The sequence below is a fragment of the Sceloporus occidentalis genome, unplaced genomic scaffold, assembly GCF_023333645.1.
Source record: "Sceloporus occidentalis isolate IW3139 unplaced genomic scaffold, rSceOcc1.0.p SCAF_281, whole genome shotgun sequence".
Lineage (NCBI taxonomy): Eukaryota > Metazoa > Chordata > Lepidosauria > Squamata > Phrynosomatidae > Sceloporus > Sceloporus occidentalis.
Genome location: NW_028317261.1, coordinates 267,567 through 285,127, shown reverse-complemented (window position 1 = coordinate 285,127; position 17,561 = coordinate 267,567). Strand labels below are relative to the sequence as shown.

General features: G+C 45.1%; 1 protein-coding gene across 1 annotated transcript in view; it reads right to left on the bottom strand.

Moving 5' to 3' along the window:
- Positions 1-17,561, bottom strand: part of LOC149275543 (zinc finger protein 557-like) — a 60,873-nt gene that overhangs the window by 22,390 nt on the left and 20,922 nt on the right. Inside the window, exons 2-4 of the mRNA XM_089504610.1 lie at positions 7,626-7,794; positions 5,294-5,414; positions 740-874 (exon numbers count right to left, since the gene is read on the bottom strand). Of these exons, the coding sequence (XP_089360736.1) occupies positions 740-874; positions 5,294-5,414; positions 7,626-7,700 (331 nt within the window). The 5' untranslated portion in view covers positions 7,701-7,794. The remainder of the gene's footprint in view (positions 1-739; positions 875-5,293; positions 5,415-7,625; positions 7,795-17,561) is intronic.

Genomic DNA, 17,561 nt, shown 5'->3' with positions numbered 1-17,561 from the left:
ACCAATGCATTGAAAATATTTTTCTTGTAATACTTCTTAACAAAAACAGTGTTAGTTCACTGCTGGCATTTATGTGGTTTCTCTCCTGCATGGACTCTCTGATGTATCATTATGTATGACTTCGAAGAGAAACATTTCCCACAATGCTGACATTTGTATGGCTTCTCTCCTGTGTGGACTCTCTGATGTATCATTATGTATGACTTCTGAGAGAAACCTTTCCCACAATGCTGGCATTTGTATGGCTTCTCTCCTGTGTGGACTTTCTGATGTCTCACTAGGGCTGATTTCAAAGAAAAACACTTGCCACAATGCTGGCATTTGTTTGGCTTCTCTCCTGTGTGGACTCTCTGATGTATCATTATGTATGACTTCGAAGAGAAACATTTCCCACAATGCTGACATTTGTATGGCTTCTCTCCTGTGTGGACTCTCTGATGTATCACTAGGTCTGACTTCTGAGAGAAACCTTTCCCACAATGCTGGCATTTGTATGGCTTCTCTCCTGTGTGGACTCTCTGATGTTTCACTAGGTTGGACTTCTGAGAGAAACCTTTCCCACAATGCTGGCATTTGTATGGCTTCTCTCCTGTGTGGACACTCCGATGTCTCAGTAGGTGTGGCTTCCAAGAAAAACCTTTCCCACAATGCTGGCATTTGTATGGCTTCTCTCCTGTGTGGACTCTCTGATGTGTCACTAGGTATGACTTCAAAGAAAAACCTTTCCCACAATGCTGACATTTGTATGGCTTCTCTCCTGTGTGGACTCTCTGATGTCTCACTAGGTTTGACTTTGAAGGAAAACATTTCCCACAGTGCTGGCATTGATGTGGCCTCTCACATGTTTGGACTCTCTCAAGACTGACATGTTCTTCTGAAAAAAAAAAGAAGAATGACAGACAAGACTGACTCTCCAAATTAAGAGAGGAATGTGTTACCCCCAGATTTAGCCGCCTGTTAACCCTTCCCTATTTGATATAAAATTAGTAAAGTTGGAGTGGGTGACCTGAGCATGACTCTGCTGCAGATGCCCTGAATTTAGCATTTTTGCACGTATGGATCCCTACTCATAGGAGGTAGCAAAGAAGAGATTGTAGGAGAACCTGCCTTGAGAAAATGAGTGGATTTAGCTGCATGATCCATTTATGTCTGTAGAGGTTGAAGGGATTATGGCTAAGGAATGGGACTGAAAGGAAATAGTCAGAAAAAGGCTCTGAGAATCAGTGTGCTAATCCCTTTTGTCTGAGGTACTTGCACCAATAATAATGATGATGATGATGATTTCTTTATAGCCTGCCCAATCACAAGGAATCCGGGTGGGTTACAACAATAAAAATAAAGAGAATAAAATAGAATACAAAAATAAATACAATACAGTAAAATAAAACAGAGCGACGTGAGTTACAGTAAAATTCACAGTTAGGCCTGATGGAAACCGGGCCTGTCTTTTTCACTCCCTCCTAGGTCTGATGATGACAGTTGGGGCGGAGGGAGGGCTTTTCTTTTTGAGGCCAGAATATAATTTCAATTAAATTTAATTTAATTCTTCTCATTAATTTAAGAGAAGAAGTGATGGACAGAGTGAAGGAAGTCACAGTAAATGGGGAGAGGTTAAACCAAGCCCTCATTGCATTAAATTTGGTTTCAGACCGTTCTTTCCTCACCCAGGAAACATTCTAAAGCAATTTAAACGTTTTGTACCCTCAGTTTCTGCCACTAAGCAACAATTACAGCATAAATATCTGCTCCTAGTGGCTGTTCTTCAGCCTCAGTCCAGTTGCAGGCAGACACTCTGCTCCCTATTGCATGGGGTAAGAAAGCCAGGGTACCTTTCCCAAACAGAATTTTAATTCGGGCTATGTCCGGGTCCAATCTTATGTAAATCACTGCTGAATCTATTGGCCAAATCCATCCCAGATGTAGCCTGGGTCCGAGGCATGCTCAGCCATCCCCCTCTTTTTTAAGCGGAAGCTTCCAACATTAATAACATGGCTTCTGAAATGCTGCGGGGATTTGGGCTGAATCCAGGATGGATTTGGATGGTGGATTCAGCGGAGATTTACATATGATAGGACCCAGATACAGCCCGAATCAGAATTCAATTCAGAAAAGTTAAGCTGGCTTTTTTATTCCATGCGATAGGATCCTCTGTCGGTTTACATGGCTAAGCACCTCAATACACTCTCCAACCCCACTTGCCATTGGAGCTATTTATTGACTTCTCTCCCCATTCCGGATTCTCAGCAACTGGGATTGAGATCCATCCAGGCAACATATTACCATTAGCAAAGTCTTACATTTATTCACCACTCCCACCTTTGTTACCTAATTCTCTGTGTGCATGTGTGTGCATTTTGCCTTTCAAATGCCTCTGGAGTTCTGTGTGATTGCAGACCTGCTATAGCTTTGCTGGATCCTGAGGTCACTGTTGCCCCAATCAAACTATATCTCCCCTTTGAGCTAAGTATCTAATTCCCCTAAAAGCATAGCACTTGCAGGTGTCCTGCCTGGACTCCAGCATTTCAGGTAAAAAAGGGCCTAAGCAAGCTCAGGTAGGAAAAAGAAACATTAGACAAAAAGGAATTTTTGTGTTGCCCTTTCCTCTCTTCATAGACATTGTTCATAATTGCTAAATGGAAGCCCTTAATATGTCTCAAAACCAGGGCCTGAGCCGGTTCTCACCAGTTCAGTTCTTAAAATCTGTCAGGTTGGTGGCTGCCTCCCAATCCTCAAGGCCCCTCTCTTGACCCTTCTCAGAGGTCTCTTCCTGTCCACACAGAGCTAGGCGATCCTGGCTTTGCTCCTGCCTTCCTCTCCTGGCTCCCAGTGGCCTGGTCCCCTTCCCTTTCTCCCTCTGCTCTCCAACGTTCCCTCTTGCCCATCCGCACTGCTTTACCATTTCTCCTTCAGCATCTCTTTCCTGCCTTTCTGTTTTTCCCATTCCCTCCATCTCTCTATCACACACACCCACAGCATGTGATGCACAAAAGGGACACTCTGAGTCCCATTTGTTCAGAAAGGCAGGATAATCAATATACAAATAAGTCATTGGGAAAGGAAGAGCAAGGGGGCTGGGACCTGGACTCCAATTTTGGTGAGGGTCAAGTGCCAGCCTTAAGGCATCTATAAGACAGGGATGGGCTAATGTTGAGGATGGGGGGGGGGGGGTCACACTGGCCCACAGGGGATCTCAGGAGCAACCTAACATTGTATTGTCTGGGGGTGAAATGAAATACTATTTTGCTCCTCAATATCCCACAGCATCCTTTTGGGGGAAAAGAGGCCATTTTGCCACTATTGGGCCCTCTCTGAGCTATTGTAGGGTCAAGGGAGGCCTTTTCCCCAAGAAGACTCTCCTGAGCCTGAAAAGCCTGGAAGAAGGGCCAAAAAAGGCAGGAGACTTAGGCCCTTTCCAGAAGGGCACCCTAGTAGGTACTGTGTGTGTACTAGGGTTGACGGGGAGCATCTCTTTCAGATGCCCCCAACTCTAGTATGTACACAGTAGGTACAAAATGTTGGCACCCATTCTACATGCAGATGGTGGTGCCCCTTAGGACGTCACGATCGCGCTGCCTCCAAACAGAGTGGCATGGACGTGACGTCCTGGCGTCACCAAAGGGCGCTTGTGGAGCCTTTTCCGCGGCGCAGGAAGGAACTCCGTTTCGGAGCTCCTTCCTTCATTTGTGTCACTGGCACAGCCTTTAGAAAGCTGCGCCAGCGATAGAAAAGAGAAAGGGGCTGAGGGCCCCCTTTCTCCTTTCACCGCCACTGTTGGGGTGTCCTTGGGGTTTGAAGCCCCAAGGACACCCTTTCCAGGCTGCGGCCTGGAAAAGCAGCGGATTGGGGCCTCAGGGCTGCCGCTGTGGCAGCTGAGGCCCCGATCTGTTGATGAAAGAGGCGGGTACAGGCCACCCCAAAGGGGCGGTTTTTAAACAGCCCTACTCAGGGATGTGCTGAGGAGCATTTGGGGGTGAAAAGCATTTATCTCCATAATTCCTTCCCACAGAATCCTAGAATTGGCAGTTTAGAATGGGATATTTAGAATCCTTAGAAAGTGGAGAGCAATAGTGCCTCACCAAACTACAAATTCCAAGATTCCAAAGGATGTTGTTATGACAATTAAACTACGTGTGAAAGCAGTTTAGGACTCATAGTAGACCACAAGTTGAACATGAGGCAGCTAAAAAGGTCAATATGATCCTAGGCTTTACCAATAAAAGTATAGTGTCTAGATCAAGAGAAGTAATAGTGCCACTCTATTCTGCTTTGGTCAGGCCTCACTTGAAATAACATTGTGTCTAGTTCTTGGCACCACAATTCAAAAAGGATGTTGAGAATCTGGAGAGTATCCAAAGGAGGGCAACCAAAAAGGTGAAAGAACTGAAAAGCATAAAGCCCTATGGGAAGTGGCTTAGGAGCTGGTTATGTTTATCCAGGAGAAGAGAAGGTTAAGAGCGGATATAATAGCCCTGTTCAATTATTTGAAGAGATGTCACCTTGATGGATCAAGCTTCCTTTCTCCTATTCCAGAGAAAAGGAGAGGAAAAGTGGATGCAAGCCACTGGGAAAGAGATGCCACCTAAATATTAGGAGGAACTTCCTGACAGTAAGGGCTGTTCAAGAGTGCAATATACTCCCTCAGAGCGTGGTGGAGTATCATTATTGTTATTATTGGCCTGGTACAATGGGTGCATTGTGGCATGCCGGCGGTGATTTTAGGGTTCGGGAGCGCACAGTAACCGCACACTCCCAAAGCCTAATACTTATGGGCAGCACAATCTTGATGCAGTGCCATCCATACGGTGCACGCATCCATGATGTGTCTTGTGTGACATGCCCAAACAGCACTGCGCATAAGACATATCACCGTGACACCCCAGGGTGCAAATGGCGCCTTGGTGGCATCACAGGAAGGAGCTCCATTTCTGAGCTCCTTTTGGCTGCAGATCGTTCTTGCGGCCATGAGGTTGCTGCGGCAATGATCCGGAGGAGAAAGGGACAGCCTGTGGCCACCCCTTTCTTCTAATCTGTACTGAGCCATTGTTATTATTATTAAGATTTATTTCTAAAGCGTTCCTTCTTTGGAGATCTTTAAACAAAGGCTGGATGACTATCTGTTGTGGGTGCTTTGAATGTGTATTCCTGCATGGCCAGGGGTTTAACTGGATGGCCCTTGTTGCCTATTCCAACTCTATGATTCCATAATTCTAAAGTAGAAACATAACACCATAACAATGTAGTATGAAAGGACCTTCAGTCTTCACAGGAAGGGCAGTGGAGTCAAGTTCCTTACCCACAGAGGCCACATTCTCATAATTCGCCATCATAACATCGCTGTACAGAAGTCTCTGCTTCTTTGTCAAGAGTTTCCATTCATCCTCGGTGAAATATATCGCCACATCCGCAAAAGTCACCTGCAATAGAAAATAGCCCTGATCCAGAGAGTGACTAATAAAAGGGAAGGAAAGCACATGGTGCATCCCAAATATTATTTCGTTACTTCAGAATTTATCCCAGGAAACAAACTTTAAATAATGTTAGCAAGCAAAAAGCTACTGCCTTTGAAATCCAGTTTGTCTCGAATCCTTTGTGAGGCTACAAGCCCCTCTGTTTGGAAGAGAAAACTGAATTTCTCAGGCAGGCTCCATGCTTTTACACAGGAAAACTTGTAGGTGTTGATAAGGTAAAACATGCCAATGCTGTCCCAATTTAAAAGATATTTTAAAACCTTTGTTGGAGGTAGCAACCTCCAATAGTACAGGTCCCATCCATTGGCCTTCTCTTTATCATTCTCCCGTGAAGCCTAAAATGTGGTATATTCACATCCATATAACATATCTGATATCCTAGTTTTGTGGATTTGGGATGATACTGCTATATGGCCAACATGGCTCCCGCTGGATATGTCAATTGTGTGTGTGTTTGTGTAGGATAAAATCTGGGAAGCAAAGCTCTGAGTTTCTGACATTCTCTGGGTGTCAATAGGAAGGTCTTTTCACATCATCCTGTTTCCCATCCATTTCCTCCTGGGTTCACCCCACTCCATTTTCTTCCAGAGCCCCCCAGCTCTCTCTCCCCTCCAAGGGACTGACCGGGTCTGTGGCCTTCAAGTATGGCCTCCTTTGGAGGAAATGGTGAGCTAACAGGGAGGGCTGAAGGACAAACTCTGCCAGAGCTGGAGAACCATGGTGGCTGCATTACTGGCTCTGGTCGAAGGTGGGGCAGCCCTTGAGGAGGGTGAGGAATGCCTGGAAAAGACACCCCAGCCCCACCATCACCAGAGGTTAGAAGTCAGGTGCTCTGCCTTCCCTGAGGCCATCTCAGTAGCAAGAGCCCCACAGAGTGAGAGTCCAAAAGGACAGGGGGCTACCTGGGTCTTGGACATTTCCTATCCCTTCTTGTTCCTCTCAGGAATGGTCTTGTGCAGTTGCTTGCATGGCCAGAGGAATGTAGCCCATAGCAATGTGTTGTGGCTGGGAAGACCCGTTTCCGTCCCACTGACCACTGGGGCTGAGCTCTGAGGGGGTGAGAGGAGAGGGTCAGAGGGCTGTTGCCAGAGGAAGGGGCACAGACCAGGTTCAATGCTGCAATATCTTTCACACAGTTGGTCTCAAGGGTGCTGCAAAATCCCTCTGCAAACAATCACTACATCTTATAAGTATAACCCCCCCAATCATATTTGACTCACTATTATTTAGTCTGAACCATCAAATGATTTTCATTACCATGATAAGGGCCTGAATCATACTGTTAGTTTTAGCGCAAGAAGACCTATTGATCCCATAGGATTTACAACCATGTGTGGAATAAACGGAGTTTCACAAGTATTGTGATTTCACATAAGCAAAACTGTCTCTGGTCCTCACCAGAATAGACCCACTGAATCAGCTGAATTTACCTATCTGTTGAAGAATCGTTTAGTAGTTGATTGAATGGGTCTATTCTAGCTCGATATACACAATATATAATATATAAACCAAAGATAAGATGTAAACAAAATAATTTAGGCTATGGCTGGGATATTGAGGATAGATTAAGATATTGACTATAACAAAACATATACTACATTTAGCCACCAAAGAATTATAGTGCATTTATCCATTTCAGTGGCAAATGTCATATTTAAAAAACAGTTCTGGAGAACGCTGTGGGCTTGAGGGCCACAGCTTAGATCCAGAGATGTTCCCCCATATCCCCCAACATTTCACAGATGGAAAAAGAAAGACACACGTGGACAAACAACACCAGAAGGTGGTCAAGATGGCCAAAGATGTTTATGAGGAAGATCACAAAAGCGGGGAAGGGCACAGCAGTTTGCTTTTGCCTCAGACTCCTAGCAAGGACTCCCTGCCCCCTTCTTTCCTCTTCTCTCCCCACTTTTGAGTTGATGGGGTTCAAAATCCTTGGTACTCATTTTGTAGGAACTGAAGTGAGCTGAGGACAAAGGGGAAAGTGGGAGGAGGAGAACAAAACCGGGACATTTTTGAAAGCCCCTGAAAAAGTGGGGTGACAGAGGATTTACCAGGACTGTCTCTGCCAAATTGGGAGAATATGTTCTCCACTTGCTTTCATGAACTGGCCCAGCAGTGAAACACATGAGACTAATAACCAGGATGGGGACTCACCAAAGAGTTGTTGTACCTCTGTGGCCCCTTTCTGTTGGAGCGCAACTCCCTCCGCTTGGCCTCTGTGTCGGCCATCAGGTGCGCAGGGGGTTCCTAGTAGTCCTGCACTTGGGTCACTTCCAGAAAGAGAGGCCCCACAGCCGTGTACAAGGAAGCCGAGATGAAGTTCCTGAGAAAAGGGACCAGGGTTAGGATCCGCTTGGCAAGAAGCCTTGCAGCACTCAAAGACACAGAGAACAGCATCCTGCTGGTGATATACACAGGTGACATAAGCCTCTTTTGGGCCGATGCAGAGGTGGGCATCCCAGTGTTCACCAGTGCTTTTCCCCAGCATCAGCCCCTTTCCCAAGAAGGTTGCATCCACACTATAGAAATAAGGCACATTGACACTGCTTTAACCGCTATGGAATATTGGGATTTTACCTTTGGACACTTAGCCTTCTCTGCCAGAGAGCTCTCATGCCACAACAAACTACAAATCCCAGGATTCGATAGGATGGAGCCAGGAGAGTTAACACACTTTAGAACTAGATTATTTCTGCAGTGCAGATACAACCTGAGTCGGTTTTAAAAGGGCAGAAGCACCCATGTCTTGTTTTTACCCTCCTAATAATAGTTTTCCTTTTTTAAAAAAAGTAGTTTGTATTTCAGTCTAATCCATATTCTTCTTGTTGTTGTTTGTATGTTTGTTTGTTTCATTCTTGGTAATATGAGTTATTCTGGTCTGCCTCCTTCCTTCTTGCCTGAAAATCTATTAATAAGGAAACTGGGGAGACTTTTAAAACCTCCCAAAGGAGCCACTTTTGGCCTTTTTTGGGGGACTAGCCTCCTCTTAGGAGCCAAAGACCGATGTTTGTGAAGAAGAAGAATAAGGCTTGTATTAAAACTATCCTCCCCATTTCTGATCCCTTTTAAAACCCATGTTCCCCAGAAGGAGCAGAGCTTTGTAATAAGAAAACCCCCTCAGAAAAGAGACACAAAAGACACACAAAGAGACACACTTCCTCCCTTTTGGCCCAAGGAGCCTGGCCTCCTTCTGACTCTGGAGCCTCAGGAGAGAGAGAGAGAGAGAGAGAGAAGCCTCTGTTCAACTGAAGCCTCAGAGAAGGTTCCAGAACATTATTCCCCACAGTCCCAAGCAGCACAAAATGGCCACCTCCACCTCAGCGCTTGGCAGTTGGAGGCCTCAGCACAGCAGTGAAGCCAACCCTTCCTCCTTGTCTCTCTCTTCTGCGCGCAGAGCTAAATAGAGAGACAGAAGCTCCTCCCCTTCTTTAATCTGGCCAATGGGAGCAGAGGAGCTGGGAGGCCCCGCCCCCCCTCACAGGCTCCTCCTGCAGTTAATATGGAACAAGGCAGGAGAGACTGAGGGACCCTGGAGCCCCAGCCACACGGACACTGGCCAAAGGCACACATTCCCAGAGCCTAAGACCCATGAAATGCAGGGCAGGACCCCTCCTCCTTCTGGGCATGTGGATGCTGGGAGATCCAATCAAGCAAATACACTGTAAATCCCATTGGAAAGATAAAAGGTTACTACTGCCTTTCAGATCCAGTTTGCCCCAAATTCTTTATGGGTCCAGAAACCCCTTTGTTAGGAAGCAACCCCAAATATCTCAGGAAGGCCCTATATCTCCCAAGGCCCCTTCCCTCCAGGACCTCCTTCCCTCAGTCTCTCTCTCCCCTGAAGGCCTCAAATGTCAACTGCCAAGCACTCAGGCAGAGACAGCCTTTTTGTGTTCTGTCAGCCATTTTGTGTTCTGGCAGCCATTTTGTTTTCCGGTGGCACATTTTGTGTTTTGGAAGCCATTTTGTGTTCCAGTGGCCATTTTGTTTTCTGGCAGCCATTTTGTTTTCCGGTGGCCATTTTTTGTTCTGGAGGCCATTTTGTGTTCCAATGGCCATTTTGTGTGCTGTTTGTGAGTGTGGAGAATGTTCCAGAACCTTCTCTGAAGCCTCAGTTGAACAGAGGTACACTGTTGCCAATTTTGTGACTTTCACACGGAAATTGGGATTTCTGAGTGCTTTCCGTGTGATTTCTGTGCCTGGCTCTATTCTGTGGAGATTCAGGGACTTTTGCACATTTCAGCTCCAGCCCTGAAAAAAAACAACCCAATTTCCGGGACAAACCCCCGAAATTGGCACCAGTGGCCCTGACTCTGAGAGCGAGGCTACAGAGCAACCAGTCCTGTTGGGAGTCACACTGAGAGTTTTCAGGCAATCAGAGAGAGGAGAGTGGTCGTCCGCCCCCCCCCCCCCGCCCTCAGGAAAAGCTCAGCCAGGGCAGACGTGCGGGAGACAAGGCTCTTATAGACACACACACACACACATATATATACACATACATGTCACAACAAACTACAATTCCCAGGATCCCCTGGTTTGACAAGGGAATTGCCTCCACGCTTACAGATCACAGCCCCAGAGAAAGAGTCTACAGTACATCAGTGTTGCCATTTTAAGTCCACTTCTTCAGCTGCATTTGGATTTAATAATGATAATAATAATGGTGATGATGATGATACAGAGATAGATCTTGTAGCACCTTGTAGACGCACGAAAGAAAAGTTGCCAGCATGAGCTTTCCTAGACTTAAGCGTACTTCCTCATATGCATGGGAATTGTAGTTTATTGTGGCACCAGAGCTCTTTCTCAGAAAACTACAATTCCCAGGGTTCCCTAGCACTGAGCCAGGGCAGTTAAAGCAGTCTCAAACTGGATTATTTATGCAGTATGGATTGGATCTTGAGCATTTATAATAACAAAGGTCCAAAACACACTGCAGAAATAATCCAGTTTGAGACCGCTTTAACTGCCTTGGCTCTGTGCTAGGGAATCCTGGGAATTGTAGTTTGTTGTGGCACCAGACCTCTTTCTGATAGAGAAGGCTCAATGTCCCACAAAACTACAATTCCCAGGGCTCCCTAGCACTGAGCCAGGGCAGCTAAAGGGGTGTCAAACTGGATTATTTATGCAGTGTGGTTGCAGCCGAACACGTTTCTATTTGGCACAAAGCTTCCTGGACCCCCTTCATGTCAAAATAAATAGCTTAAAGGTATTAGAAGGACTGAAAGATTCTTTGTTTGGTCCAATGGTAATTTTGAGAGTTGAAATAAGTTACAATTATTTTTATTCAATTAGGGTTACATTTATTTGCAAAAGATCCGCCATATTAATAAATATATAAATACATCCTATTATGATTATGATTATTATTATTAACATTACGGGAACGTTACAGGGATTTTGACTGAATATTCCGTGTAATATTTGGGGGGGGGGGGGGGATTCCGTGCATTTTGGTAAAACTGTTAAGGAAAATGCAACATGGGATATACAGTGAAAGAAATAAAACATGTATGTGAGAGTCAGGGTGACTCAGCAGAAGCAATTAGAAGCCACACAGGTGTAAAACATAATGTAATTAACAAGTCCTAAATGCCAAGGACAGAAATGCAAAGTGGATAATTGAACACACCTGAGAATTGTTAAGTGGTCAAGGCTGAGATGATGAAATTATTAATTCTGGGTAGAAACAAGAGAACCAATGAGAGTGGATGTACACGCCCACTGGGTGGATACTGGCAAGAGTGGGTGGTATTATCCAAGGACTATAATAATGACTATGAATCCCAATGTATTTTGTGGGTAGTAGTGGATAGTAGTGAGGAGTTTTATTGGATAGTTTTGGAGCTGTATATAGTAGGATAAAGTAGATCTTTTATATAAGACTACTGAGTTGTCTGGTGTCTTGAGTGAAGATACAAGAGCCAGCAGGATCCTGAAGAAGTGGGAAGACTTCTGTGGAAGCAAGAGTGAGAAGGCTTGGAGAGTTTGTCAGGGTCTTCAGCCTATTCTCTGTAACTCTGCTGCTTTAGAGCAAAGCTTTAACCACTGGCCAAAACTGGTCAGCGCCGGTGCGTAACTAGGTGGTGAGTTCGAGCCAGAGGTGAAGAGCTACAACTCCCATCATCCCTGACAGGAACACTTAGCCTTCTCTGTCAGAGAGCTCTGATGCCACAACAAACTACAAATCCCAGGATTCCATAGGATTGAAACAGAAGAGTTAACACACTTTAGAACTGGATTATTTGTGCAGTGCAGATACAGCCTGAGTTGGTTGTAAAAGGGCAGAAGCACCAAAGTCATGTATTTATCTTCCTAATAATGGTTTTCCTTTAAAAAAATAAGCAATCTGCTTATCTGTCTAATCCTTATTTTTGTTGTTCTTGTTTGTTTCTATGTTTATTTGGTCATATGAAATCGTCTAGTCGGTCAGCTTCCTTCTTGCCTGAAAATCTCTTAATAAGAAAACTGAGGAGACTTTTAAAACCTCCCAAAGGAGCTACTTTTGGCTTTTTTGGGGGGACAAGCCTCCTCTTAGAAGCCAAAGCCCGATGTTTGCGAATAATAACAAGGCTTCTATTAAAAGTATCCATTCCATTTCTAATCCCTTTTAAAACCCATATTCCCCAGTAGAAGCCGAGCTGTGTAAGAAAACCTTCTCAGAAAAGACACACAAAAGACACACAAAGGGACACACGTCCTTCCTTTTGGCCCAAGGAGCCTGGCCTCCTTCTCCTCAGGGAGAGAAAGAGGAGCCTCTCAGTTCAACTGAAGAGGCCTCAAAGAAGGTTCTGGAACATTATTCCCACAGTCACAAGCAGCACAAAATGGCCGCTAGAACACAAAATGGCCCCCTCTGCCTCAGCGCTTGGCAGTTGGAGGCCTTCAGGGAACCTATAATGGAGGATGAAAGGGCACCAAAGTCGGAAGGGACCAGAGATTCAAAAAAGGACGCAAATTGGATCGCTTATAAAGAATCAATGCAAGTAGATAGAACTGGTTATAGAAAAAAGACACGAGAAGATCCTAATGATCAGGGTAATGATCTTTCTGGGGTGCCTGGCAGAGGTGGGAATCGGGGGCACTGCGCTCCAGTGGTTCCGCTCCTACCTCTCCGGGAGTTCCCAGATGGTGCAGCTGGGAGACGTGTGCTCCGACGAGAGGCCCCTTAGAACTGGGGTCCCTCAAGGGGCCATTCTGTCTCCCATGCTATTTAACATTTACATGAAACCGCTGGGAGAGATCATCCGGAGACATGGGGCGCGGGGTTATCAGTACGCTGATGACACCCAAATCATTTTCTCTATGTCTCCGACTGATGCAGTGACTGGGGATGGCGTCTCTCCTCTCGTGGCCTGTCTAGAGTCAGTAATGGGCTGGATGAGGGAAAACCGACTCAAGCTGAATCCAGAGAAAACGGAGGTACTAGTGATAGGTTCTCCTGGCCCAGGAATGGCGGTGATTCCACCTGTCCTGAACGGGGTCACGCTCCCTGTGAAGGACTCCGTGCGCAGTCTGGGGGTGCTCTTTGATTCGTCGCTTCACCTGTCTGCTCAGGTGAATGCGACGGTCAAGAGCACCTGTCATCAGCTTCGGCTGATTCGCCAGCTGCGCCCATACCTGGCCCAGAGGGACCTAGAAACGGTTGTACATGCTCTGGTAACTTCAAGATTGCATTTCTGCAACGTACTCTATATGGGGCAACCCTTATATCAAACTCGGAAGCTGCAAATGGTGCAGAACACGGCAGCCCGGCTGGTCACTGGTGCTCCCAGGACCAGCCATATAACACCGGTTCTAAAAGATCTCCACTGGCTGCCCATTCGCTTCCGAGCTCAATATAAGGTGTTGGTAATTACCTATAAAGCCCTAAATGGCTTGGGCCCAGGATACCTAAAGGACCGCCTCTCCCCGTACATTCCGCCTCGCACCCTCAGAACGTCTGGGCAGCAGCTGCTGAAGGTGCCTGGGGCTAGGTTGGCCTCCACCACTCGGAGGACATTCTCCATAGCTGCCCCAGCCCTTTGGAACGCGCTGCCCACAGAGCTCCGCTCGTCTACTACCCTGGCCCAATTTAGGAAGGATCTTAAAACCTTCCTATTCCAACAGGCATTCCCCGAATGAATATCCTGTGGGCCTCCCTCCTCTTCCGTGGCCAAGAGGTTGGGCTATGGGGTTTTTTGCTTGTTTAATTTTATTATGTAATTGTGTATTTTTGTGTATTTTATTGTATATTTTTTATATTGTTGTAAGCCGCCCTGATCGTAGGAAGGGCGGCATATAAATAAAAATTTTATTTTATTATTATTATTTCATGGTTCTTTTACAGACAAAAAAAAACTCTTCCTAATGGATAAAAACAATCCGGTATTGGCAAATCAGACTCTGATCTAGAACAGGAAATAATGTTGAATAAAGATGCCTTGTTAGCAAGACTTTATAATTGTATTCTTAAAATCTGTGCATAAGAGGAAGTAATTAAAGAAAATGTGATCATATGGTCTCAAAACTTTGGTTTTGCAATTGAATTAGACCAGTGGGAGTACACTTGGAAACAAAGATTGAACTATACTTGCAGCCAAAACATCAAAGAGAATTATTATAAAACATTTTGATGGTATTTAACACCAGAGAGAATAAGCAAGAAGTGTAAGAATTGAAGTAATTCATGTTAGAAATGTGAAAAGGAGCAGGGTTCAATCTATCAAATGTGGTGGACTTTGGGAAAGAGATACAGTTTTGGAAGTTGATTTATTTTGAAATTAAGAAAGTAACTATATCTTTTAAATTCTCACCTGAATATTTTTGCCTAATATAATAGAACAATCCATAGAAAAAAACATGGTAAAATATTATTTTATATCTTGTCATCTGCAAGAATAGTGTTTGCTCAGAGATGGAAAACTAAAGAAATACCTTCAAAAGAAGATTGGATATTTAAGCTTCTGGACATGATGGAAATGGACAAACTCTCAAGAGGAATTAGAAATGAACTGTCAAATTTATATAAAGAAGACTCAAATAATATAATTGAATATCTCCAGAAGCATGGAGGGAAAATGATACTTTAGAGACAGGACTAATTTAAGTTGAAGTGTTTTAATTTATTCAAAGAAATATAACAGCCGTAAAACAGAAGTATGTTGGGAGAATAAAAACCCAATGATGTTTAGTTTAATCTAATTGGAGCGATTTTGTGTCAACTGTTTTACAATTTAAATGAGGACTGAAAGAGAAAATAAATGATTCGTAAGGATAAGTATAAGAATATATATTTGCTTTTTACTTATTAACAGATAATTAAAAAATGAATGAGACAGAAATAAAAGTTAGTCTGGTAGTTTGGAAGCAGTGGATGGTAAATGCAAGTAATAGGTTTGTCTTTAACCGCTCAGTGCTATGGACTCCTGGGATTTTGCCTTTGGACACTTAGCCTTCTCTGCCAGAGAGCTCTGGTGCCACAATGAACTACAAATCCCAGGATTCCACAGGATGGAGCCAGGAGAGTTAAAGCGGTTTCTAACTGGATTATTTCTGTAGTGCAGATACAGCCTGAGTTGGTTGTAAAAGGGCAGAAGAACCCAAGTATTGTTTTTATCTTCCTAATATGGGTTTCCTTTAAAAAATAAGCAGTTTGCTTTTCTGTCTAATCCTTATTTTTGTTGTTCTGGTTTGTTTCTATGTTTATTTGGTAATAATATGAGATGATCTGGTCTGCCTCCTTCCTTCTTCCATGAAAATATCTTAATAAGGAAACTGGGGAGACTTTTAAAACCTCCCAAAGGAGCTACTTTTGGGCTAGTTTTGGAGGCAAGCCTCCTCTTAGAAGCCAAAGCCCGATGTTTAGGAATTATAACAAGGCTTATAGTAAAACTATCCTTCCCATTTCTAATCCCTTTTAAAACCCATGTTCCCCAGTAGAAGCAGAGCTGTGTAAGAAAACCTTCTCAGAAAAGACACACAAAGGGACACACTTCCTTCCTTTTGGCCCAAGGAACCTGGTCTCCTTTTCCTCAGGGAGAGAAAGAGGAGCCTCTCGGTTCAACTGAACAGGCCTCAGAGAAGGTTCTGGAACATTATTCCCCACAGTCACAAGCAGCAGAAAATGGCCGCCAGAACACAAAATGGCTGCCTCTGCCTCATTGTTTGTCAGTTGGAGGCCTTCAGGGAACCCTAAATGGAGAAGGAAAGGGTTCAAAAGTCAGAAGGGACCCCAAACATGATTTCCAAACCTCAACAACACCTAAAAATTATCCTGATGCTTCTATTGAAAGTAGACACCTGACCCCCTCCCTCATTACAATCAATAGTGAAAAATATTGATGTTTTCTCCCATTCAAACCACTCCCTTCAACTTCTAGGCAGCACAGAATCAAAATAAAATGAGCAGAGCAATATCTATGGGACTGACAGGAGTAGATTGGGTCCCTACTACAGCCCTACTACAGAGTCCTGACCGTTGAGGAACAACCTTGAGCAACTGGGGAACTGAGAGAGATACGGTTCCAGCTGCAGGACTGATGGAGACTGCAGTTCCCAGGATGAGATGCATCTCTTTTGGTACAATTGATGTACAAGAGCTGATTGAAGGGAAATAAATTGAAGGCTCTGTTGTTGACTGTTAAAATATACACTAAATGAAGTCATGGGAATATTAAGAATGTACATGCAAATATCTAGTCATCTATAACGTCACCTTGCAAGCTTATAACTGTTGGGATCCTATGGATCAAGTTGCTCTTTCTTTGGTCCCAGGCAGACTGCCTTGTCCTGAGTCCTGGGGAATGCCAAGGCTCCCCTGGAGCAGGAGAGTGGGGCTCCATAGGGGTCTGAGGGATGCTCTGTTGGAGGATGCTGGGAATTGCAGTCCAACAATAATCTCTGCAGGGCCTTGCTTTGCCTACTCCTCCTGAGCCAAACCGAAAGAGGAAATCTTGCTGAAGGACTTTGTGTTTTCGAAAGGTGTTTTCAGGGGGAAGCAGAGAAGGCAGATCATATGCAGGGAGGTCCTTGAGGGCAGGCGGAGCAGATGTCCTCCTTTCCCAGGACATGTCCTACATTTCAGCCTTCTGTCCAGGAGGAGTTCCAAAAGGTCATCCATTTTGAGCATGACTAAGAAGCATGAATGTACATTTCTCTCTGTGTTTTTAGGTTTTACTTGGTCATGCCCTCCATTTTCCTTGAACGTCTTCCACTTTGCAGTACCTTGTCCTCCTTTGTGGGGAGGACATCTGTTCACCCTCCTTGAGGGTCTCTCCCCCGATAGAGCCATGGGTCCAGAGGGACGGCCAGTCGTGACTCTCCAGGGCTAGTTTAGGGTCAGGAGAAGGAGGAAGAGGCCGTGAAGACAAAACCTCAGAGTTTCTCCATGCAAAGCAGCTGCTCCAACCACTGAGCTATACTCCCTTCCCAATGGGTGCAGGAGTACAAAGCGGCTGCTGGCATTTTGTCTTCTGAATCCCCCTGAATTGGTATCCTCTCCTGTGGCACAGCCCCACTCCTGCCCCACCACAGTCTTACAGAGAGGGCCCAGTTCAAGGGGAGATGAGTGTGTCTGTTCATACCTTTTGTGAGAGTCAAAGTGTTAAAGCAAGCTTTTCCTCTGCTTTGGTTTTCTGAAGAAACACCAACTGTAAAGCCTTTCCCACCTTGGCAGGGGATGGGGCCAGATCAGTGGGGTCCCTAAGGTTGGTGTCCCCCGGTTTGGTCACTCCTGGTGTCACCCCCATTCAGCCCCTCCTCCTCCCATTTCACACCAAACAGGATCCTTAGTAATGCTTTATTTTCACTAATGTTACTTGCAAATCATAATTCCCATATTCCACTGAAGTCTAGTCATCTGAGTCCCAGCCATACTGACTCCTGGTAGTAAATAGTCCAGGGGCTGAGGGGGTCTCCTTCCCCAAAGTGGGGGGTAAGGACCGGTTCCTATGGGACTGTGGGCCCTCATGACCTCTGAGAAAATCTATGGGCTACGCTGCCTCCAAGAGCATTGGAGGAGTCTCTGGCTGGATGGCCATCTCTTCGGAGGACTTGGAGGGCAGAATGGGGCTGAATGGATGGCCCTTGGGGCTCCCTTCCAGCCTTAGG